Genomic DNA, 22,364 nt, shown 5'->3' with positions numbered 1-22,364 from the left:
CCGTGGATAATCGGTGTCCGTGGCGCACGGAACGGCGGCAGCGGTAGGGCTTCTAAATATGGGCCGTTCGCGTTGCTGTAGCGAGACCGGGGGCCTAGATCACGGATTGATAGGCCGACTTCAGCTTGTTGGAGATGATGCGGGTAAAGAGCGGCCGAGCGGCCCATCGTCCTCTTCGGTTCAACGGGGATGGTAACAGTATCTCACATGTTCATGAGACCTCAATCTGAACTCGCGCCGCAAGAGCTCATTCTTCGAAGAATGGTTAGTTGATTTAGGAGTACTTGGCTGAGGTTAACCCTTTCCCCATCAAATTGAACATCATCGGTATGTCCGGTGGTAATTAATTAGTCCACTTGTCAAGATTCCCTTGATTAAAACTTTCTTTACTTCTCTTCGGCCTTTTTGCCCGATTCTTGCCCGAAGGAACAGCTCGTGGGGACGGAGTTGAGGCGGCCGCTTTTCTTTGCCAAGACAATGCCAAGACACGGTGAACCATCAACCCTAAGAACAGGCAGGTCGCGACTATAACCAGAGAATCACATTCATCATTACTCTGTTTTGGGCTAGATACTTTTCAAAAATTTATAGCTCTCTGCTTTATATACATTTAACACCAACAGACATCCCGAAAAAGTGGACGGAGTATGTAGCGCCAGCTACAACCACGTAGAGAGCCCAAACTTCGAGATGTGCTTTCCAAAGATGCCTCCCCTCGGTCATTTAATGGCTGGAAGGTACAGTACTATGGCTAGGTTTTGAGTCTTGTGAAGACCGCATTTTTGGAGTAAGTTACTTGCCCGAAATCTTGCGTTGAAATGATAGTATGGCTAACAATGCGACTCTCAGAGAGCAAAGTTGAAAAAGAATCTATTGCAGCAGGAGGCGGGGCATAGATTATGTACTTAAATTTATACAGCTATGGAAGGTCTTGCGAAATTGATGGAGTACGCAATTATTGCTCATAATCAAAGGCTTGGGGACTCGAATTTTTTGACGTGACGCCCCAAATCGCCCTCACATTTCTATTGGGTATATCAATTCATACCGAAATATGATCCATATTTGTCTAAAGTATACGTATAGCCCCATCACAAAATCCATATTCGAACTCCACATACCGAGTATTATCATCACATTCTATTCCATTCCACTGATTCCGCTTTGTTGCTCATCCCATTTTGTTAGGGCAGACACCGCCGCCCCGCTCACCGTGTGCCAGTGTCCATCTGACTCCTCTACCAGGTCAAGTGCGGAACGTAAGAGGCGGAAAGAGTCTACTACGCCGATAGGTGTGGTGTCGATCCCATTTAGCACATTGCGACTGAGCGCATTTAGGCTCATTGAAATTGGCCAGCCAGTAAATGTTGCTTGAAGTGCAAAGTTGCTATGCTAGGCAACGTGAGTAAGAAAGGCAAATATGACCAGAGAGTGCAAATTATAGAAGTATAAAGAGGATCATGGCTTACTCACCTCTGACATATGAACAGGCCAATTCATGCGAAGCACATCAAGAATCTTCAATACTGCCGCGGTACTACACTTACGGCTCTCGGCTGCGACAAGCTTTGGTAATTCTTCCTCATCAACTTTTCGGATAACCGCCTCGTGAAGATGAATGTGCGTAGCACACAAATTGAGGTGTAATGTAAAGGCAAGAGGGTCTTCACGCACCGCTTTCGCGGTCAGATGGCGTTGGAAGATGAATGTATCACTATTTATCGTCTTGACCAGTCGGTAGTGGCGGTCCCAGAAGCCTGAGTCACCGACGACACGGGACAGAATATCAACGTGCTTGTAGCATAACCGAGCTAATTTCATCATAATTATTACTGCAGCGTAGGAGGACAGATTTGTTACTGCAGGAAGCTTAGCCGGTTCACAGATAAAGGGCATTGGACAAGGCACAAAGGCCTCGCTTAGTTTACCCGGGGATGGGAGATAAGTCCGCAGTTTATCGTCTTCCAACATACATGGACGCCCAATTCGGATACTTGCATAGGTCTCGAAGATGTACAGTGCCCAAAATGATCTGCGCATTTCCTCCATGGAGGCTAGGTCATGGATATCCGGCAATCCTATTTCTGGAGAAGATATATGGCGTCTGAGGTTGGTTTGATGAAATGCACCGGTGTCCATGTGTTGCAGATCGAGAATTTGAGCCAGCGTGACGGCCTTGCCTAAAGTCATCCAAGCTCGGGCGAAATGCTTCTTGGTCAACTCATATCGGACGATGAGTAATAATGCCTGGAATGTGCTTAGGCTTAGATAGGGCTCGCCATCATCTCGTTCGCACAATTCTACGTATTTGTGTGCATTGCTGTAACATTCCGGTTGTAGATGAGCGTATCGCTGGCAAATCGTTGTGCCAATCAGAGCCACTGAAAAACTCAAGCCGCGGATGCGAGGGGATGTAGGATGCTGTGCCCATTCCCGCCCAAACCGCGACTTGTTGATGATAGGTAATACTGGATAGAAAACATCAAAATAATTACGGTGTCTAAATATATCTGGTTAGTTCGTGTTGATTTGCGGAGAAGAAAGAGGGTGGATCACAGTACAATATCTGGATATCTTGTGGTGAGATCAACTCATCGAGGACTGGGGTTGATGGGAAGGAAGGATCGTTGGAATAAGGGGACACCGAGTTTCCGTCCAGGAAACAAATACTCCCAAGCGTAGATGATTGTGGTGGGATGTCCTCTTGGGAGAGCGGAAGAATCTTTGATGTCAAAGATGGATCGATAGCTCTCCCAAAGCCAGGAATGTCTTCTGCGAGATTGGTGAACAAGTCGAACCCCTCGAGCCCATAGTCCATTGGAGGAGTAGCACAGCTTTGAAGACACTGCATTAGCCTCTCGTGGTCTCCAGGTGGCTTTGGTGATGGGATCCGGGGCCAGAAAAATTCGCTCTGAGGGAATGTTATTGGAGTAGTGGGCGCCGTGGAGCTTTGAAGCATAGCCTCAGCTTGTGCTATGATGCCATCTGATTAAGATATATTCTAGAACCAGTGATATACATTAGAAGATGAGTACCTAGTCGATCCTGAAGTTCAGATACTTGTCGTGGCAGATCCGCCTGGGCGGCGCGGCGTCGTTTCTGCCCTTGGTAGCTGCAGACATGACCAAGGCGCATGCAGCGACCACACTTTGGATCTGCCCGATCACACCTAACCTTGCCTGGAATTTTCACTTGAGTTGTCTGCTTTTAAGGGTTGGGTTTATAAAGCACGTACGCTCTCGGCAAACATCACAGGCCAATCGCCTAGCGGGATGGCAATTCTCTTTCTTAGTCATAACGTGGGATTGGGCCTTCGAATTTATTGCGCAAACTCCAAGGAGAGCTGGAATCTGATTCAGTGTATCGCCGAATCGTAAATCGCCGAGGCATTGTCAGATTTGAGCTTAGTGAGAAATGAAAAGTCATGGGTCAGTTAAGACCTATGGGAGGACCATCAAGTGTAGGGTTTAAGAGGGAACAACCCCCATCCTCCACAAGTCTAGTGGCGGAAACTCAAGTTGTACAGCAGATTTGACCTGACATCAAGCGTGTAAGAAACAAGACTTTTGTCCTTGTAGATCTATCTGTATATGACGATTAGCAGGGTCACGAGCCACGCAGGTTACCTATTTAGGTAACTGGCAGGTCCATGGGCTATTTTATATAATTACATCAGGGCCCAGCTCAACCATAGAGATACATACAGGTAGATATGGGTATCTTGTAAGAATGTGTATATCTGTACACGGGAAATTGACCTATGATAGCCAATTATCAGCCTCTATTGCTTCACTATCTTATAAGCTGTGTGTGATTCGTGATAAATTCTTGAAGATGAGCATGCTTTGCAACCCCCGGGGCTAGGGAGTGTAGATTATTACCAGTGCTATACATAATCATACAACAAAAGTCAGATATACTTAATTGATAACTTTAGGATGTACCGGAATAGGCTGATAAATGACCTTCATCCTATCTAGGATCTGTGGCTTGGATACCTATTGGATGGATTTTCTATCTCCCTTAAGCCCTAGAGACGGCATGCAATGCGTCATCCGCCGCTGTGGCGCGTCACTGGACTACCATGCGTAAGTAGAAGCATTAACAATTGTAGGTTTAGTACACCCTGACAGCATCCACATAGAAATCTAGTGCTCTTGGCATTATTGCTTTGCCCTTTGCGGTTCGAAGCAGTACTGCATGTGTAACACTTAGCTAGAATCACCATGATGGTGGGTAGCAAAAGGTTCTCAGCCGTGTGCTCTAACCCTAGATGTATTTCCATGCATCATTTTATTATGCTCGGCGTGGGCACGATCACAACCCCCTCGGATCAATAGGGAGTACATGATATATACATTCAAATGGGAGCACACTGCCTTAGATAACAAGGCGAGAGATATCATCATACTCAGGGGATGAGATATAGTTGCGCCAGAAGCGCAGACCCTCGATTCCTTCTTCTCGGCAGAGCACCCCTCGGTCTTCAGCCATCTCCAGTTCCTCGGCAGCTACCCCAACACTCCACTTAAATCGATGCGCAGCTTCTCGGGCAGTGACCGCCCGACCGAAGAGGGACCAATCCCACGGAACGGGGTCGTCAGGGGGAACTCGCCTGAGCTCTTCCATCCAGGTCTGAAGTTTTTCAATGGTCTTCTCGTCGCTCCAGTCATATCGCTGCACCACAAGAAGACCACTTTTGAATCGTCGTAGACGAACTGGTAACTTAAGCTTTTCCCACAGCTCAGCTGCTTTCTGAAAATCCGAAGGACTGGCCAACTCTACTCCATTGCGGGACCGGTTGAAGACAGCCCAGAGATCAATTAAACTCATGATCCCGCCTTCACGCTGCAATATGCCTTTTCGGTCATCGGTTAGATACTCGGCCAGGTCGCGCGCAAGTTCTGATAGATATAGACTTTCAGATCCAGAACTGAGCATGTCTTTGGTTGTCACCATCCCCAGAGCAGCAGCGGACTCAGATAGCACCGCGCTGGTTTCTAATGAACCTTCATTAGTAGTTATGCCAGACTCACGCGCCAGCGTTTCGGCTAGCGCAACAATCTGCTTGGCAGAGGCCATCAACGCCTCCAGGTCTTCAAAGGCGTTCCCTATAACCAGCTCATTTTTCCTTCGGGCTTCAAGCCCTCTGCGTTCTAATCCCGCAATACCAACCCCGGAAGTTCGTGGTACTGAGGGCAGAGGACTTTCAACGCTAGGGGCAGGGGAAGGCAGGCCCCCTGAGGCGCCGTGCGACGGCGAAGGTACAGGGGGCGCATTCTGCAGAAGCCATTTTCTTTGCACCAAGGCTCCCTTAAGTCTTTCATAGAATGTCTTATCGCCACCTGCACGAAATGAGAGTTTAATACACTCAGTAGCCTCCGTATTCGCGATGTGTGATTGCTCAAATAAAGGTGCAGGGGAGTCCACACGACTGGCATTCGCTGGGGAGCCAGCACATAGAGGCGCTCCGCAGATCTCGCATTCCACGAGAGACGGATGGTTCATAAACGTACATCGCGAGCAAGAGACAGTTCCACCGGACCCCAAAGGCGATAGTGACACATTGGCATTTGGTTGGCCTGTATCTTGTAGAATGGCTGGTGATGCAACTGAATTCTGCAACGGAATCTCCCGGTTTGTTACAGCATTAATTGCTGCTTTGAGAACGGTCGTAAATGGTGGTTTTATGCCACATGCTAGACAAGGAGGCAAATTTGTAGCCGCACTAGCCGCTGCGGGGTCGAAATTGGACGGAACCGGGTTGGAGAATGAGCATATGGGACAGATCCAAGTAGCACTTATAGTCTTCGGAGATGGTGAGCTCTGTGGTAGGTTCGTTTGTGGAATGTGAGAAAATGAATGTGTTGGATGAAGGGCCGATTGTTGGGCTACGGCTGGGCTTGCTGTTGCGCTCCTCGACTTATCGGTCTTCTTCTTCTTCTGCGGTTTGGAGTATAGGGTGACTTTTGGAGATGATTTCAGAAAGCCAGCCTTGAATTCATAAATTTGTTAGTGATCGGCTCATAGGAGAAGGCCCGAAAGCAAGATGTATGCATGTCGCACCTGAGACTCCACTCGGTCGAGTTCTTTTAGATCAATGGCCACTGAGTACTTCCGCGGGTCTTCAGCTGCAACATAGCACACTCTGTGCGATGTAAGATAGGCGTGGCCATTTTGATAATTCTGGATTTTGTATTTCCTTTGCTTCCAATCAGCACCCCGCATTAGGAGCATCATCATGAGGTACTTACCCTTCATACAACCCTACCGCGTCCTGGACAAAGAGAAGAATCTCATCGGGTAACAGCAATGGTCTGAGCGCAGTAGTCAGATCCAGCGACTTGAAGAACATCTAGTAGGCTCAACCAGCTCCCAATGTCAAGGAGATCCATAAAGAGAGAGAGAGATAGGGCCACCTGCATCCATGGATGTCACGTAAGCCAAGGCGATTGCGATAAGGCGATAAGGCGGGATGATCGGACAAACAAAGGTCCGGTGAGTAAGCGAGTATCGCTCACCGTCACGGGTCGAGTCTGTGTGAACTTCACTCTTACCCTTCCCCGGCTCATAACCATCTCATCTTGAAAATAAACGTTCATCATCCTTTTCTCTCATCTCAAACCTTGTACCAGCTAAGGAGTCAGATCAAAACTTGATTTTTCCAGCTGTTCCTCGAGTCTTGCCCCTTCGTAGCTCCTTACTTTCTTTCATCTTGTTTCTTTGTTTTTCCAAATCTTGCATCTACGATGAGTTCCAGCGTACCACCTTGGCGCTCTACCGCCCCAGGTACAATGTCTAGTGCATTTCCTCCAACTGGTAAGATACATAATTCGACCCGAGCCTGGTTGGCCTCGTGTCAGGAGGCTAACAACCTGACAGCGGTTCCAGCATACACTCCAGTGCAAGCACGTCGTAGCCTCGCCCATCATACCAAGCCAATGAATGGAACTATTCTTCCTCAGCCCGCGCAGTCGGCATCACTGAATGCAGAAACCCGGACACGAGTGGAATTCCCACCACAAGTACGCTCGTATGTGCAACGCTGCTTTGCTCCCGAAAACCAGGTTGCAAGCGTGAGTCTGCCTGAAATGCAGGAGAAGTTGAAACACGTCATTACGGACGCAGCCCAGAATGACAAGTTGGGATTGATCGACTGGGAAAGGCTACCTTTGCCCCAAACTATGGTGCAAAATGAACGGAACAAAATCCTGGCCAACCCTAGCTCTTCAAACTGGGCGTCTAGTCACCCAGTTTCCCCGGGGGATGCCACACGGAAGCGAAAGTCAACTGATGGCCATCATTCGGAGACTGGATCGCCGCCATGGAGAAAAGCTAACCGCAATCGTTTTGAAGATCGAGTTACTCACCCTACCACAGAGAAAAAAACACGCATAACACTGGATCAGTCTAGTAAGTCCAAAGCTAATTTGGAAATGAGGAGGAAGCGTTTTGAGGGAGTGGGGGGCAGTGTGAACTCTCCCTCCTCCCCTGCAGGATCGCCGATGCGTGCTGCCGACGCCGATCAGGGCCCCGTTGTCGGGCGATGCCAAACATTGGAGAAGAACTACTTCCGATTGACCTCTGCTCCCAACCCGGACAGCGTTCGTCCTCTGCCGGTTTTGCAAAAAGCTCTGGATCTATTGAAGAGAAAATGGAAGCATGATGGCAACTACGGTTACATCTGTGACCAGTTCAAGTCTTTGCGTCAAGACCTAACGGTTCAACGTATCCGGACTGAATTCACTGTCGTTGTCTACGAAATCCATGCGCGCATCGCCTTGGAAAAAGGGGATCTTGGTGAGTACAACCAGTGCCAGACCCAGCTACGAGTACTGTATGCGCAGCAGCTGGGAGGACACCCAACGGAATTCAAGGCCTATCGTATTCTCTATTTCATTTACACCCGAAACTGGACGGCGATGAACGATGCACTAGCCGACGTGACTGCAGAAGATAAGAAAGACGTGGCTGTGAAGCATGCCCTGGATGTCCGCTCTGCCCTTGCACTCGGGAACTACCATCGTTTCTTCCAGCTGTACCTCGATACCCCAAATATGGGAGCCTACCTCATGGACATGTTTGTCGATCGTGAGCGGTTGAGTGCTCTAGCAACCATGTGTAGAGCGTAGGTTTCTCGATTTCCCCTGTTCTGTTAAAACAATCCAATTGACCTTTTGTAGATACAAACCCGATGTCAACATCCGATTTATCACAGAAGAGCTTGGATTTGAATCCGATGAGCAGACCGCACGTTTCGTTCTAGACAACTCCTCCGAAGAACTACTGGAGGAGAAGAACGGGGCTGTAAGGCTGCTGACGGGCAAAGCAGGCTCGCTGTTTGATCAAGCCAAAGCGGCCGCTCACCGCGTCGTTGATATCAAAGGCCAGATCTAATCAAGCTCTCATTGACCGTCTCTTTCTTGCGCCAAGGATCATAACCCCATTGGATCTCGAAGCCATTTCCTTGTCTTTTGTTTGGCGTAATTTCCAAAGCGGCAGGCGTTCACCACATACGTTCACACACATGGATACAACATAGTCTTTCGAAAGTTCTTACATTTTTCTTCATTTGCCTTTTCGTTTTCTCCTCGGCATCATCCCCCGGATTTCTTTTCACAGGATTGCCAGCAGAGTGACGATACTAATACCCCCCCGGAGGCGTCTGATTCTGGAGTTGATCAATTTTTTTTTTTTTTTTTTGGAGCACCCGAGGGCCAAAATGTGCTCTATGACTCGAGTCGGAGAGAGGCGATTGCATATTGGCATAGTAAATACCTACAATATCCAATCTATCCAGTACTTATTATGCAGAGTTCTCTCTTGACTTGTAGACCCTAATCTCAATATAGAAAGTCGCCACGTGGTAGGGCTAATGCTGGGTCGTACCAGCCCTAGAAGCGAGATAGGATAGATACCTACCTAGGTACCTAGGTAGGTCCATGTGAGGCGAGTTAGCAACTCTGGTCGAGTACCATGTGCGGGGACCCTGCCAAGGGACACAATGCAAAAGTAGGGTTTATAGGGTTTATGTAGAAAGAGATCGAGAAAGTTTCTGATAATCATTCTCCAAATCTATGAGTATTTCATTCGAGATGAGATTACCTGCAGTCAGCCCCAGAATTTTAATTTAAGAAATAAAATTAAATCTAACGGATTAATTCTCCTCTGATTCGGCCCCCATTCTAGACCTGTCTTTGATTGTCTTTGTTCGGTGGAGATCGAGTATATATAGCAACGCCTAAAATGGAAAAAAGAAATTTAAAAAAACGGTTTTTGAGGCGACGTTTAAAATCCATGGGTTTAAATTGTTAAACCATGGTTTATCAGTGGGGGAAAATGAGGGGCAAAGATTCTTCTTTTTGTTCTTTTTCGTTCTATGTACCTTTTTTTTCTGTACTCCGTACAACATAGTACACTCTATAAAATCCACTTAAGACTCGGACAGAGTCGCATTTAGTTTAGGGTGTGATTCCGTTGCACTAGTGGATTTGTCTGCCCAACGGCGGCAATACGGTATTTGGGAATGGCAAAAAAAAAAGATAGGAAAATTCGAAGACATTCTAAGATTTAGGTCTGATTCTTATTGTATATTCCGAGGCTCAACTTTGGAAGGTTCCAAATTTCCAAGGTTCAAAAATACATGGCAAAAGGTATCTTAAAGGGTATGTACCTAGGTATCTTCCCATGTACATGTATTGACACTGGTCTTCCCCAAGTTCATTATCTATCAAAGACTACATATTTAAAATAAAATATCCCAAATCTATATATTCCATACTTATAAGATCACAAAGAAAGTAAAAGAAAAAAAAAAGAAAAGAAAAAAAGGTAAAAAGCGGGCCTGACAATCATCCAAGCCGCGTGGTTGGAACCGCAAAATACGGATTACGCTCCAAAGGTATACATATGGTCTAAAAAGAGCCCTCCTCCTCCTTTCCTCTTTACATCTCTTTTGTCTTACATCTTTTTACCATGAAGGTGAGTTTCCATAAATATTACTTGATATATTGAAAATTAATAAATATATATATATAAAAAAAGGCCTTTAGACGATCTCTGAAGGGGGAGAAAGACCCAAAACATCATATCTCTATTACACCCAAGTCTGCTATTGCTATTTTACCCCCGAAGAAAGTGAGTTGAAATTCATCTCTTTTACCACCCCTCCTTGTCCCACTTCCGAAGTTCTGCTTGGCAGTGGCTTACCGCATTTCTAGGTGATCAAAGCTCTCTACGACTACCAACCGGAGCCCGGAACCTCGCAGGAATTGGCATTCAGCAAGGGAGATTTCTTTCACGTTATCAGCAGGGAGGACGATTCGGATTGGTACGAAGCGTGTAATCCGCTGATCCCTAGTGCTAGGGGGCTTGTGCCCGTCTCCTTTTTTGAGGTTATCGGCAAAAACGAGAGGGATAGTGGGGGTTCCGGCGACCTGTCCAAGGACCACGACTCAGGATTCTCCGACCGCGGTATTTCCCACACAGATTCTTCCATCCCCAAGAACGGCGCATTCAGAATGTCTGCACTCAAGGGTCAAGGTGCTATGGTTTATGGAATTGTCCAGTACGATTTTCAGGCGGAACGACCCGATGAATTGGACGCAAAGGCTGGCGAAGCCATTATCGTCATTGCCCAATCGAACCCGGAGTGGTTTGTCGCCAAACCAATCGGTCGTCTCGGTGGCCCAGGCCTGATTCCTGTTTCTTTCATTGAATTGCGTGATATGCAGAGCGGACAGGCCGTAACCGATCCGCTGGACGCGGTGCGACGCGCCGGTGTTCCCAAGGTCGAGGAGTGGAAGAAAATGACCGCGGAATACAAGAACAGCAGCATCACACTGGGCAAAATCGAGGCTGGTCATGGTGGCAATGGTAATATGACGGCTGTTACCTCGGGCATGGAAAAGATGTCCATGGGCCATCAGAGTCAAATGAGTCAAAATGGCAATGTTTATGTAGGCCAAACATTTTGGACCCCCCTTTGCGATTCTATTTTACTTATGATGCGCTTGAGCAGGACCACCAACGTACTGCTAGCAAAGGAACCTTGTCGCAAGTGCCCATGTCGCAACAAAATCACCAACTTCTCGTCCCTGTCTCCGCCTATATTCCGCGCTACTGTTTCGATAATGACAAGTATTGGTACATCATCGAGGCGAAGATGGAAGACGGTCGCTGCTGGGAGTTGTCGCGTTACTACCACGATTTCTACGATTTCCAGATCGCCCTTCTGACTCAATTCGAAGACGAAGCTGGCAACCGTGGCCGTGGACGCACCCTCCCTTTCATGCCGGGTCCTGTCACCCACGTCACGGACGCGATTTCCAACGGCCGACGACAGAACCTGGACGAATATATCAAAAAGCTCCTGTCTATGCCCCCACATATCTCGCGTTGTCAACTCGTGCGCGAACTTTTCTCGCCCCGAGAAGGAGACTTCGAAATCGATCCCAATGCGTTCGGCGAAGACGCCCGGTTCTCCGGTGGATCTCAGCATTCCGTTGGTGTGGATCCGCAACAAAGCGTGTCGCGACAGTCTTCGCAGCAGCAAATTAATGCGTCTACCGACCGGGTATCCCAGCAGCGTGCCCCGGCACCCACGACCTACGCTAACGGTGGCCCGCCACCCATGAATCGCCAACCTAGCTCCATTACTCAAGCCTCCGGCGCATCGGCCAACAGCGCGATGAAGGTCAAGGTGTTCTTCCAGGATGACCTCATTGCGATCCGCATCCCATCCGGTGTGAGCATGCAGCACCTCCAGGACAAGCTATGTGATCGGTTGAAGATCCAGGACGATATTGTTGTGCAGTACCGTGACGAATCCTCCGGCTCCTATATCGATCTTCATACCGATCAGGATCTGGAGAACGCTATGCAGCGGAACACCAAGCTGACCCTTTTCGTCAGCATCGCATAAAAAGCACTTTCTTTCCTGGTGTTGCGGTCAATGATAGACTTGCCCTTGATTTCATGAGGTTATTGCCAACCTCAGATTAATGTTTGCCACGAGTAAGGTTGGTGCATTGGAGTTTCTAAATGTCGCGTTGCTATTCTCTGATTTGTTTTCTTTTTTTTTCTCTCTTCAAACTGGTCATCAGTTCTCTGAGCGATTTCACATGGTCCATGGGGACGAGATTGCGATTTAACGAATCTGATGCGAGATGTACGGCATGGTTTCCTTTCTATCTGCCTGTTCTTTTATTTCCTTGTTTCTGCGGTGTTGCATTATGGGCTTTCTTGTTTTTTTTTTTTTTTGCGTCAATTTCGCATCAGATCTACATCTTATCCTGTTCAGGATCATACCCCGATCTGCCTGCTTCTGTGCCGTGTACATATTTTTTTACTTCTCGTGCATATACCGGGGAAGCCATTCTTGCAGGAGCGGCTCAACCGTGGTGTTCCACAGCTCTTTTCTCCCAATATCAATGTTGATCCAGCTACAAGTTCTTTCAGGTTCGAGGTTAACACCCGGCTAGTCACGTGACCTGATCCTCCCGGCTGTTCTTTCTTCCCATGAACGTAATCTATTGAAGGTTGTCCGCTATAATTCTTGATCAGTCTAAGACCTGCGAGAGCTGTATATATATATATATATTTTTGTGTGCTTGTTGTAATTCGCTATAGCGCAAGCCCTCCTGGCTTTCGAGGACCCGCCGCTCTCCGGAAGAAAACAAATCCTTGCCTACAATACAATACCTCGGTTAACGCCTTCGCATTCCAACCGCTCTTTGCTATCTAAACCCGACCTCGAGTCCACCGTCGCAACATACCCGCAAATATAGCTTCGAAAGAAGGACACCAATGAGCCGCCCATCGGCAAAGCTATGCGCAGAGTGCTTCCCGAGCGCGCTGCGGGCGCCTCGAGGCCTCCGCCCTACGAGGTTGCGGGGCGCCGCTCGTAGATCCTATACGATAGAGCAGAGGGCACTCGATACACTACGGCAGCCGAGTCGGCCTACGCTGGCATGTGTGTCCCCGGAGAGGATCCCCCAGCTGGCTGTTCAATCGCCGCCGAAGGGGCGGGGTCTGGCCACAATCTCGGGCGGCGAGAAGACCACCATTGCTCCGCCTCAAGATGGGCCCATGAGGGAATATGACATTCGTGTGCAGGAGGGGAGACTGAGGGATGATGAGTATCAAAGAGGTAAGTTGAGCCCAACTCCGGCGGAGCATAGTTCCAAGCTAACATGCGCCGATTCTATAGGGATCATCCAACATCTACAGGACCTCTTTGAAGCGCTGAAAGATTACAGCCCGCCCAAAGTTGTTCACCCCGAGCCCGAATCTCTGGACCCTCAGCAAAAGTCGTCCTTCTTCGGTTCTTTGTTTGGCGGTGGCGCGAAGAAGAAGGAAAAGTCTGCTATCCCCGACAACCTCCCGAAGGGACTGTACATGTATGGGGATGTCGGGTGCGGCAAGACGATGTTGATGGATCTGTTCTTCGATACGCTGCCGCCGAATATCCAACACAAGACACGCATTCACTTCCACAATTTCATGCAGGACGTACATAAGCGCATGCACGTAGTGAAAATGAAGTATGGAAACGATTTTGATGCGCTACCCATGGTTGCGGCCGATATTGCCGAGCTCGCGGGCGTGCTTTGCTTTGACGAGTTCCAGTGTACGGATGTGGCCGACGCAATGATTCTGCGACGGTATGTGTTCTCTTCTCGGATGGGACATATTCAAAAACTCATCTGAAAATTCATCAATCAGGCTTCTCGAGATCCTCATGTCCCATGGAGTCGTCCTCGTCACTACATCCAACCGACATCCAGACGACTTGTACAAAAACGGCATCCAGCGCCAATCCTTCATCCCATGCATTAACCTCCTCAAGTCCGATCTGAGCGTCATCAACCTTAACTCCCCAACAGATTACCGCAAAATCCCCCGGCCTCCGGCTGCCGTCTACCACCACCCTCTGGGCGAGGATGCACAGCAGCATGCGCAGAAGTGGTTCGAGTTCCTGGGCGACCCTGTTAATGACCCCCCGCACACAGCCTCACAGGTTGTCTGGGGCCGGGAAATCAAGGTTCCCCGTGCTAGTGGCAAGGCTGCGCAATTCACCTTCCAGCAGCTTATCGGCACCGCTACAGGTGCAGCCGACTACCTTGAGCTGGTCCGACATTACGATGCGTTCATTGTCACAGATGTGCCAAGCATGAACCATACCCAGCGTGATTTGGCGAGGCGCTTTATTACCTTTATCGATGCGGTATATGAGAGCAGGGTGAGTGACGAGCAACGTTCCTATTTACTTTTGATCACGTGGTCAACTAACAAAACTCACATCAACAGGCCAAACTAGTCCTCACAACCGAAGTTCCCCTAACAAACCTCTTCATCTCCGAAGCCGACGTAAAGAGAACCCTCAAAGGTGAAAGCGGAGACCACTCAGATCTCTCCGACGCGATGCGCAATCTAATGGACGACCTCGGTATGTCTGTGCAGGCATTGAAGAACACGTCTATTTTCAGTGGTGATGAGGAGCGGTTTGCGTTTGCGCGTGCACTGTCCCGTCTTTCTGAGATGGGGAGTAAGGAGTGGGTGGAACGTGGGTCGGTACTTGGAAACACTCCTACGCAGAATAAGAAAGAACACGACGCTTGGCAGAAGACAAGGAGTCATTGGAGTGAGGATAACATGTAAATCCTGTTTTGTCCTTGTTTTTGTTCAGACGCTACATTGTGCTATAGAGAGATAACTGTGCACATAGAACTTTTGGTGTACTATATAGTATATATACTATTGGATTATGAGTTCACAATCATATCCATATTCCTTTTCAACACTGATTATTGATATATTTGGAGAATTGGAGAATACTCGGACATGATTTCCTGATATCAGGTGACGTCACACTCCAAGTTCTCCAGTCCTGGACTCAGGATATCCAATAATCCAATAATCCATTAATCCAATAATCCAATAAAGAAGCCCTGGAGAAGAGCATCTAGGCATAATTCCACGTCATCGGTTGCAACCAGTTCCAATGCCTTGTCTTGCCAGTGTAACTCCCCCACCAGACATAGTTACCAAGCTATAGCTCCCTTGTGGATTATAGGAAGCTTCCCCGCGAATGAAAAGGGAGGAATTTCCAATGATTTCTTGTATATTTCCTTTAATTACTGGTTTTCCTGTCGGGATTGGCTGGTAATCTGCCCCAAAAGGTTAGGGGTAGGTCATACTACGGTCATTCTTGTAAAGCATTCTACTCTCTTGAGTAACCCACTTTTATAATTGTATTCCATTTCGTTGGTAGATACCTGCAGTTTGAAGTATTACATCATTGACGTTGCAATTGGGTTGGTCGGCTTGATTTTGATATAAAATGGCAGCTTTAGAACATACATATTTCACCTATTTCTTTTTCTTTGGTATTGATATCAACGTATAACTCTTGAATAATTCACTTGTATCATACATACCATGGCACCAAATCCAAATCCCAAGACTGCAGACGGCAAAAAAGCCGATCTGCAAAAGGACACCATCGACATCCACAGCAAGCAGCACATGACAACCGACCACGGCGTTAAAATCTCCAACCCAGACCAATGGCTCCGTGTCGTAGACGAAAAGAAGACTGGGCCCTCGCTCCTAGAAGACCAAATCGCCCGTGAGAAGGTACCTACTATCATGCACTCATATACTACTATATAATTGAATAAATGAACTAATTAATAACAGATAATGCGCTTCGACCATGAACGTATTCCAGAGCGAGTAGTTCACGCGCGCGGCACAGGTGCCTTTGGTAAATTCAAACTATTCGAGAGTGCCGAGGACGTAACAACCGCCGGGGTCCTAACCGATACCAGCCGGGAGACGCCGCTGTTCGTGCGGTTCTCGACCGTTCAGGGTAGCAAGGGCAGCGCGGATACGGTGCGCGATGTGCGCGGGTTCGCCATCAAGATGTATACCGCGGAGGGCAATTGGGATATCGTCGGGAATAATATTCCTGTCTTCTTTATTCAGGACTCGATCAAGTTCCCTGATGTGATTCATGCTGTTAAGCCTGAGCCGCATAATGAGGTGCCGCAGGCTCAGTCTGCGCATAATAATTTCTGGGATTTCCAATATATGCATTCGGAGGTTACGCATATGAATCAGTGGGTTAGTATTTCTATTTTCTGTTTGGGTTGTTGGTTGACATATGGTTGCTAACACGGTTCGTGGGAAGATTATGTCTGATAGAGCGATTCCACGGTCGTTCCGGATGATGCAGGGTTTCGGTGTGAATACCTATTCCTTGATTAACAAGGCTGGAAAGCGTCATTTCGTCAAATTCCACTTCACTCCAGAGCTGGGCGTGCACTCGCTCGTCTGGGACGAGGCACTGAAGATCGGCGGACAGGATCCCGACTTCCACCGGAAAGATTTGATGGAGGCGATTGAGGCAGGGCACTTCCCACGCTGGAAGTTTGGCATCCAGCTCATTCCCGAAGAGAAGGTTGACGACTTCGAGTTCGACCCTCTTGATGCCACTAAGGTCTGGCCCGAGGAGCTAGTACCTATCCGTTACATCGGCGAGTTGGAACTCAACCGCAACATCGACGAGTTCTTCCCTCAGACCGAGCAGGTCGCCTTCTGCACGAGTCACATCGTGCCTGGCATTGACTTCTCTGACGACCCTTTGCTCCAAGGTCGCAACTTCTCATACTTTGACACGCAGATCTCACGACTCGGACCGAACTGGGAGGAACTGCCCATCAACCGGCCAGTATGTCCATACATGAGCCTAGTCAACCGGGACGGCCAGGGTAGACACCGCATCACAAAGGGTAAGGTGAACTACTGGCCAAACCGATTTGAGGCCAACCCGCCCGCGACACAAGAGCAGGGTGGCTTCGTCAGCTACCCGCAGAAGCAACAAGGTGCAAAGAAGCGGGCGCTGTCAGAGAAGTTCAAGGAGCACTTCAATCAAGCCCAGGTATTCTACAATTCCCTCTCACCGATTGAAAAGATGCACGTGGCGAAGGCATTCTCGTTCGAGCTAGACCACTGTGACGACCCGATCGTCTACAAGCGCATGACAGAGCGTCTATCCGCAATCGATCTAGACCTAGCCAAGAAGGTTGCGAAGAATGTCGGCGGTGATACACCTGTTAAGTCCCCAAAAGAAAACAAAGGCATCAAAGCCAAGGGTCTGAGCCAGCTTGAATTCATGCCGAAGACACCTATCATCACGACGCGTCGTGTCGCCATCCTGCTTGCCGACGACTTTGACTTCAACCAGTATACCACGATGAAAGAAGTGCTTACCGATCGCGGGGCGTTCGTTTTCACTATTGGTGCGCAGCGTCAGGGCGTGACTGCCGAGTCTGGGCAGAAGGTTATTCCCGATCACTTCTTTAATGGGGCGCGGTCAACACTGTTCGATGCGGTCTACGTGCCCGGTGGAAAACATATTCAGGCACTGTTGAGTAATGGTGTTGCGAAGCACTGGATCTCTGAGTCTTTCGCTCATCTCAAGGCCATTGCTGGTGCTAACGAGGCTGTGCCGTTTATTGAACGGCAGATCGGGCTTTCTGAGGTTGAAGTTGCGAAGAGTGGCTCGCCACTAAAGGAGTCCTATGGTGTTGTTACAGGCTATGGAGATGCAGTTTCGTTGTTGAAGGTTGGTACGGTCGGGCCTGATGCGAAGGGACTGGCTGAGCAGTTTATTTGGCATATCTCTCGACACCGTAACTGGGCACGTGAACTGGATGGACTTTCTGATCAGATTGCTGCTTGAAATTGGAGAAATGTATTTTAATTGTTCCATATTGAGGTTTAATCACTTTACAAAAAAGTATGAAAGTTCTTTTCTCAGATGTTGTGATACTTTTCTACATTCTTCACTGATCTACATAAACCCTAACCGACGAGCTCATGTAGGGCTGGGGAAAATATGGAAGATTCCACACCATCAAGGTACTCTGGCAGATTATTTTAGAAGGTAGCTAGGGTTCTATACTAATTCTGTCCCCTATAGCATACCCCAACCGTCAGTAACAATGATATATAGACACCAGACCATTAAATCACTCCCATAAAATCAACATACCACATTCCCCGCCTCATGGAGGAATCACATTTCAGAGTTACACGGCAGACCAGCCATTGCTTTCTGAACCAAGTGTAGAAGGCAGAAGTATTCACTTTGTTTTCGCCAAAAAATGACACTCTTGTAAAAGTCAGGTTATAGGATTGTTTTCACCATTTCCTTTCTATTGGATCACCGCAGTCATGGTCCTTCATCTATCACGTTCGACACGGCTGAGCGTTGTGATTGGCATATCAACATGTTTCTTTCTGGCTGAGATTTCAAGTCGGTTGTCCTTTTTCTTGGGTTTGGTATTCGATGTGCTGATACCGGGTTAGTGGGCTTTTATACCCACTCTATTGCTCTGATTGCGGATGCTTTCCACTATGTAGGCGTTGTCATGTGTGGAGTTGGAGATTTTGTTGGCTAATATACCCAGCTGAATGATTTGGTTGGATTTATCATTGCGCTTGTTGCATTGAAGGTACTTGGTGATTTGATTATGTGGTGATTGTGCTGATGTGAAATGTAGAGATCCGAGCGCAGTGACTCGCCCAAGGAACTTACTTTTGGATGGCAGCGGGCTCAGCTACTCGGCGCCTTTTTCAATGGTGTTCTTCTACTTGGCTTGGGTATCAGTATATTTTTGCAGTCCATCGAGCGATTTATTGCTGTGCAACGTGGGTGCCATCGGACAGTTGATCTCGTTAATGACTGACGGTGTATTTAGATGTCCACGATCCCAAGTTGATGTTTATCCTTGGATGTATCGGATTGGGCCTAAACATTATTAGCGTAGTCTTTCTTCACGGTATGATTGGTGAAGTTGTTGTTGGGTATCACGCTAACAGCACCCAGAGCATGGACCCGGACATGAACACAGCCATAGCCTATCCACAATTGAGGCACCGGTTCTTCACCTCGGTGACGAATGCCATGATTCAAGTACCAAGGTAAACTACCAAGAAATGGAGAAATCCAATGGAGAACTGACATAGCTTAGCATCACGATCACAAGCATCTTCATTTCGAAAAACTTCACTGCGCAGACTCAGGCCACGGTCATGGTCATGGCAGTCACGACCACGGTGATCTTGGTATGATGGGAGTCATGATCCACGTTCTCGGCGATGCAATCAATAACCTGGGCGTTATGGCCGCCGGTCTGGTTATCTGGCTCGCAGCACCCCATGCCGGCCGATACTATGCCGATCCCGGGGTGAGCATGTTTATTGCCATTCTCATTATTCTGTCATCTTTCCCTCTGAGTAAGAATATTCCCACCAGGTCAGATGTAAATAGCAAGTTGACAGTATCTAGTGCACCGAGCGGGAATGATCCTACTGGAGAGCGCACCGACGGGGATTGACGTATGTGATGTCAAACATGATCTGGAAAAGGTGAATTCCTCCAATCTCCATTCTAATTCTATTTCATTAACAATCAGTAGATTAAAGGTGTCAAATCAATTCATGAACTCCACATCTGGCGCCTTAACCAACAAAAAACACTCGCCTCAGTGCACGTTGTTGTGTCCGATAACTCAGTCGAGGAGTTTATGAAGACTGCCCAGGTGATCAATGAGTGTTTCCATGTCTATGGAATTCACTCGATTACAATGCAGCCCGAGATATCAGAAGTTTCTGAATCATCCCGGTGCCAGGTTATCTGCGGGACGGTGTGTGAGCCGTTAACATGCTGCGGGTGATTATCTCTTATTCTCATCATGTCAAATAAGGAAACCCACTACATCAACCAGCCAAGTGGCCGAGCAGTAACTCAGCCATCACATCTTCCTTGGTCTAGTGGTGATGATTTCCGCTTGTCATTAAAACCGATAAGCGCGGGAGACCGGGGTTCGATTCCCCGAGGGAGAGATTTCTTTTTTTTATTCTTCCAAAAATTCCAGTATCTAGGGATTTATTATTTTATTTTTATAGTTAATATCGAAAGAATGACACTGACGATGCATTGATATATACCACATATACATGAGCGGTGTAGGAACAGGGTTGATCCCTGGATGGTCATGAGCATAGGCCATTGAATTTGTATACATCAGAGAGATATATATAAAAGGTACCATTGTATAAGTCGATTTATGATAGACGGAACTACTCCGCCCTTTCAGATATATTTCTCCACTCTGCGCGGGGATGACCTTTAAATGGAAAGCAAATTCCGATTCCGAGCTATGTAGATCAGATACTGTGCGGGGGAGGAGTAGAATAAAGAACCTTACGTCTTTTCCTTATATATCTGAGGTTACCCGGATCAAAACTATATCCCCATATTCCACCTTAATTACTCGATATGACTATAAACTGGCAGGCACAAGCCCAGAAAGGCAAAGACATCTTAAACAATTCTATTCCGAAGCAATGGCTTCTCCCCATCGACAGGCTGCCACCAGTCACGCAGAAGAGTGTGGTGGATTTCCCTCAACAAAGCGGGGTGTTGAATGAGCGCGAGCTTGCCATTACTGATATGTCCGCCACGGCACTTGTGACAGAAATGGGCAATGGAAAAATGAGCGCCGAAGAAGTCGTGGTTGCGTTTTTGAAGAGGGCCGTGTTGGGCCATCAACTGGTGAGATTAGGAAACTCGACTCTTTTGATTCAAACGTTGACAATTATTTAGCTCAATTTTGCAACTGAATTTATGGCCGACGAGGCCATCGCTCGGGCCAAAGAGCATGATGAGTACTACAGACGTACAGGAGAACTGGTTGGGCCTCTGGTAAGCTCAAATATATACCCGTTGAGATTCATACGGCAGGATTCTAATGGAACGACGGCAGCATGGCATACCTATCAGCGTGAAAGAGCATATATCAATGAAGAATCGAATGTGTAACACGGGATATGTAGCTTGGTAAGTAAAAATCCACCAAGATGAACGATAATACTGACACGCAAAATAGGGTCGACAAAGTCACCACGGAAGATTCATTTCTTCTCCAACTCCTATCGAAAGCCGGGGCCATTTTTCATGTTCGGACTAACCAACCCCAATCCTTAATGGTACGTCTACAAATGGCACATTAGCGGCGTTTCCCATAATTAACACTATGTAGCACCTGTGTTGCAGCAACAACATTACCGGCACAACCTTAAACCCACTCAACCGGACTCTAAGTCCAGGGGGCTCCTCTGGAGGCGAAGGTGCCTCAATGGGCTTTCGGTGCGCGCCACTCGGCATTGGAACGGACATCGGCGGATCAATTCGCTGCCCGGCAGCGTTTTGCGGTGTGTACGGCTTCCGTCCATCCTCACTGCGGAACCCCGTAACAGGGCTTAAAGTAGCTGCGTCGGGTCAGGAGACAATCCGCGGCGTGGTGGGTCCGATGGCTAGTCGCTCGATCGAGGATCTAGAGCTGTTCCAGAGAGCCGTGTTGGAACAGGAGCCTTGGGACATTGAGACATCTCTGATGCCTGTGCCGTGGAAGGTGGTTGCTCCGATGCGGGACATGACGGTGGCTATTATGTGGGATGATGGGTGTGTAATCCAAATATGTGTTCGCTATCGGTGTGCTAATCCATTTCTTAGCTGGGTCCGCCCTCATCCACCCATCACTCGTGCTTTGAGACATGCCAAGGAGAAGCTGGTAGCGGCAGGTGTGAAAGTCGTAGACTGGGAGCCATATAAGCACCAGCATGGCTGGGAAGTTATTGTGAGTACTGGATATACGCTAGGCAGGCTATAACGCTAACATGACTCAGTCCGCTCTGTACTACCCTGACGCTGCTAGCAAGCAACGCGAAATGCTTGCTAAATCAGGCGAGCCAGCACGCCCACTAACCGACTGGGCGCTCTCCTACAGCCGAAACACGCCTCTTTCTCACCCTGAGGCATGGGCCCTGCATGACCAGCGCGATATTTATAGAGACGAATACCACGCTCTCCTCAAGCGTCGTGGTGTTGACTTTATTCTCTCCCCGACATATCCCGCTGCTGCGGCAGTGATGGGCGAGTCGCAGTATTGGAATTATACTGCAATTTGGAACTTGGTAGATTTGCCTTCTGTGGTGTTCCCGTCTGGGATCACTGTGGACCCAAAGATAGATGCGTTGACGGAGCAGGATAGGAAATATATTCCTAGGGACAAGGTTGATGAGAGGGAGTGGCTTAAGTACCAGAATCCAGAGAGATATGAAGGTGCGTCGGTGGGACTGCAGATTGCTGGGAGGCGGTTTAAGGATGAGGAAACATTAGCGGCAGCCAAGGTTGTCGAGGAGATCATTAGAGATAGTTAAGCTGCTTGTGGGAGATAAATTACTTCAATCACTCTTCTAACTTGCATTCCTCAACTATGTCTCCTCGC

General features: G+C 48.1%; 6 protein-coding genes across 6 annotated transcripts; 4 read left to right on the top strand and 2 right to left on the bottom strand.

The window, feature by feature from the left end:
• Nucleotides 1-1,140: 1,140 nt before the first annotated feature.
• On the bottom strand, nucleotides 1,141-2,818 carry PGRI_009130 (fungal specific transcription factor domain-containing protein; the record flags this gene model as incomplete). The annotated part of the gene is made up of 4 exons (XM_040788626.1): nucleotides 1,141-1,392; nucleotides 1,474-1,811; nucleotides 1,974-2,500; nucleotides 2,562-2,818. The coding sequence occupies 4 exons, from the start codon at nucleotides 2,816-2,818 to the stop codon at nucleotides 1,141-1,143; spliced, it is 1,374 nt and encodes a 457-aa protein (XP_040652398.1).
• Nucleotides 2,819-4,380: 1,562 nt separating this feature from the next.
• On the bottom strand, nucleotides 4,381-6,355 carry PGRI_009120 (ESCRT-II subunit protein VPS36; the record flags this gene model as incomplete). Its single annotated transcript, XM_040788625.1, has 3 exons — nucleotides 4,381-5,994; nucleotides 6,067-6,202; nucleotides 6,255-6,355. The coding sequence occupies 3 exons, from the start codon at nucleotides 6,353-6,355 to the stop codon at nucleotides 4,381-4,383; spliced, it is 1,851 nt and encodes a 616-aa protein (XP_040652397.1).
• Nucleotides 6,356-6,941: 586 nt separating this feature from the next.
• Nucleotides 6,942-8,397, top strand: PGRI_009110 (uncharacterized protein; the record flags this gene model as incomplete). The annotated part of the gene is made up of 2 exons (XM_040788624.1): nucleotides 6,942-8,128; nucleotides 8,184-8,397. 2 exons carry the CDS (start codon nucleotides 6,942-6,944, stop codon nucleotides 8,395-8,397), a joined length of 1,401 nt encoding a protein of 466 aa, XP_040652396.1.
• A 1,578-nt stretch (nucleotides 8,398-9,975) lies between these two features.
• Nucleotides 9,976-11,923, top strand: PGRI_009100 (phosphatidylinositol-3-phosphate-binding protein BEM1; the record flags this gene model as incomplete). The annotated part of the gene is made up of 3 exons (XM_040788623.1): nucleotides 9,976-9,981; nucleotides 10,221-10,958; nucleotides 11,021-11,923. 3 exons carry the CDS (start codon nucleotides 9,976-9,978, stop codon nucleotides 11,921-11,923), a joined length of 1,647 nt encoding a protein of 548 aa, XP_040652395.1.
• An 884-nt stretch (nucleotides 11,924-12,807) lies between these two features.
• PGRI_009090 (AFG1/ZapE family ATPase) lies at nucleotides 12,808-14,661 on the top strand (the record flags this gene model as incomplete). The annotated part of the gene is made up of 4 exons (XM_040788622.1): nucleotides 12,808-13,150; nucleotides 13,211-13,664; nucleotides 13,726-14,242; nucleotides 14,311-14,661. The coding sequence occupies 4 exons, from the start codon at nucleotides 12,808-12,810 to the stop codon at nucleotides 14,659-14,661; spliced, it is 1,665 nt and encodes a 554-aa protein (XP_040652394.1).
• Nucleotides 14,662-15,441: 780 nt separating this feature from the next.
• On the top strand, nucleotides 15,442-22,296 carry PGRI_009080 (Catalase, mono-functional, heme-containing; the record flags this gene model as incomplete). Its single annotated transcript, XM_040788621.1, has 18 exons — nucleotides 15,442-15,639; nucleotides 15,703-16,128; nucleotides 16,196-17,636; nucleotides 18,379-18,428; nucleotides 18,480-18,524; nucleotides 18,573-18,720; nucleotides 18,771-18,851; nucleotides 18,899-18,993; nucleotides 19,044-19,308; nucleotides 19,361-19,410; nucleotides 19,491-19,718; nucleotides 20,372-20,629; nucleotides 20,681-20,779; nucleotides 20,841-20,914; nucleotides 20,964-21,063; nucleotides 21,117-21,538; nucleotides 21,590-21,713; nucleotides 21,763-22,296. The coding sequence occupies 18 exons, from the start codon at nucleotides 15,442-15,444 to the stop codon at nucleotides 22,294-22,296; spliced, it is 4,638 nt and encodes a 1,545-aa protein (XP_040652393.1).
• Nucleotides 22,297-22,364: the final 68 nt, after the last annotated feature.

Source organism: Penicillium griseofulvum (assembly GCF_001561935.1).
Source record: "Penicillium griseofulvum strain PG3 chromosome Unknown contig_79, whole genome shotgun sequence".
Lineage (NCBI taxonomy): Eukaryota > Fungi > Ascomycota > Eurotiomycetes > Eurotiales > Aspergillaceae > Penicillium > Penicillium griseofulvum.
The sequence above is the reverse complement of the archived record's forward strand: the minus strand, read 5'-3'. Positions and strand labels throughout refer to the sequence as shown.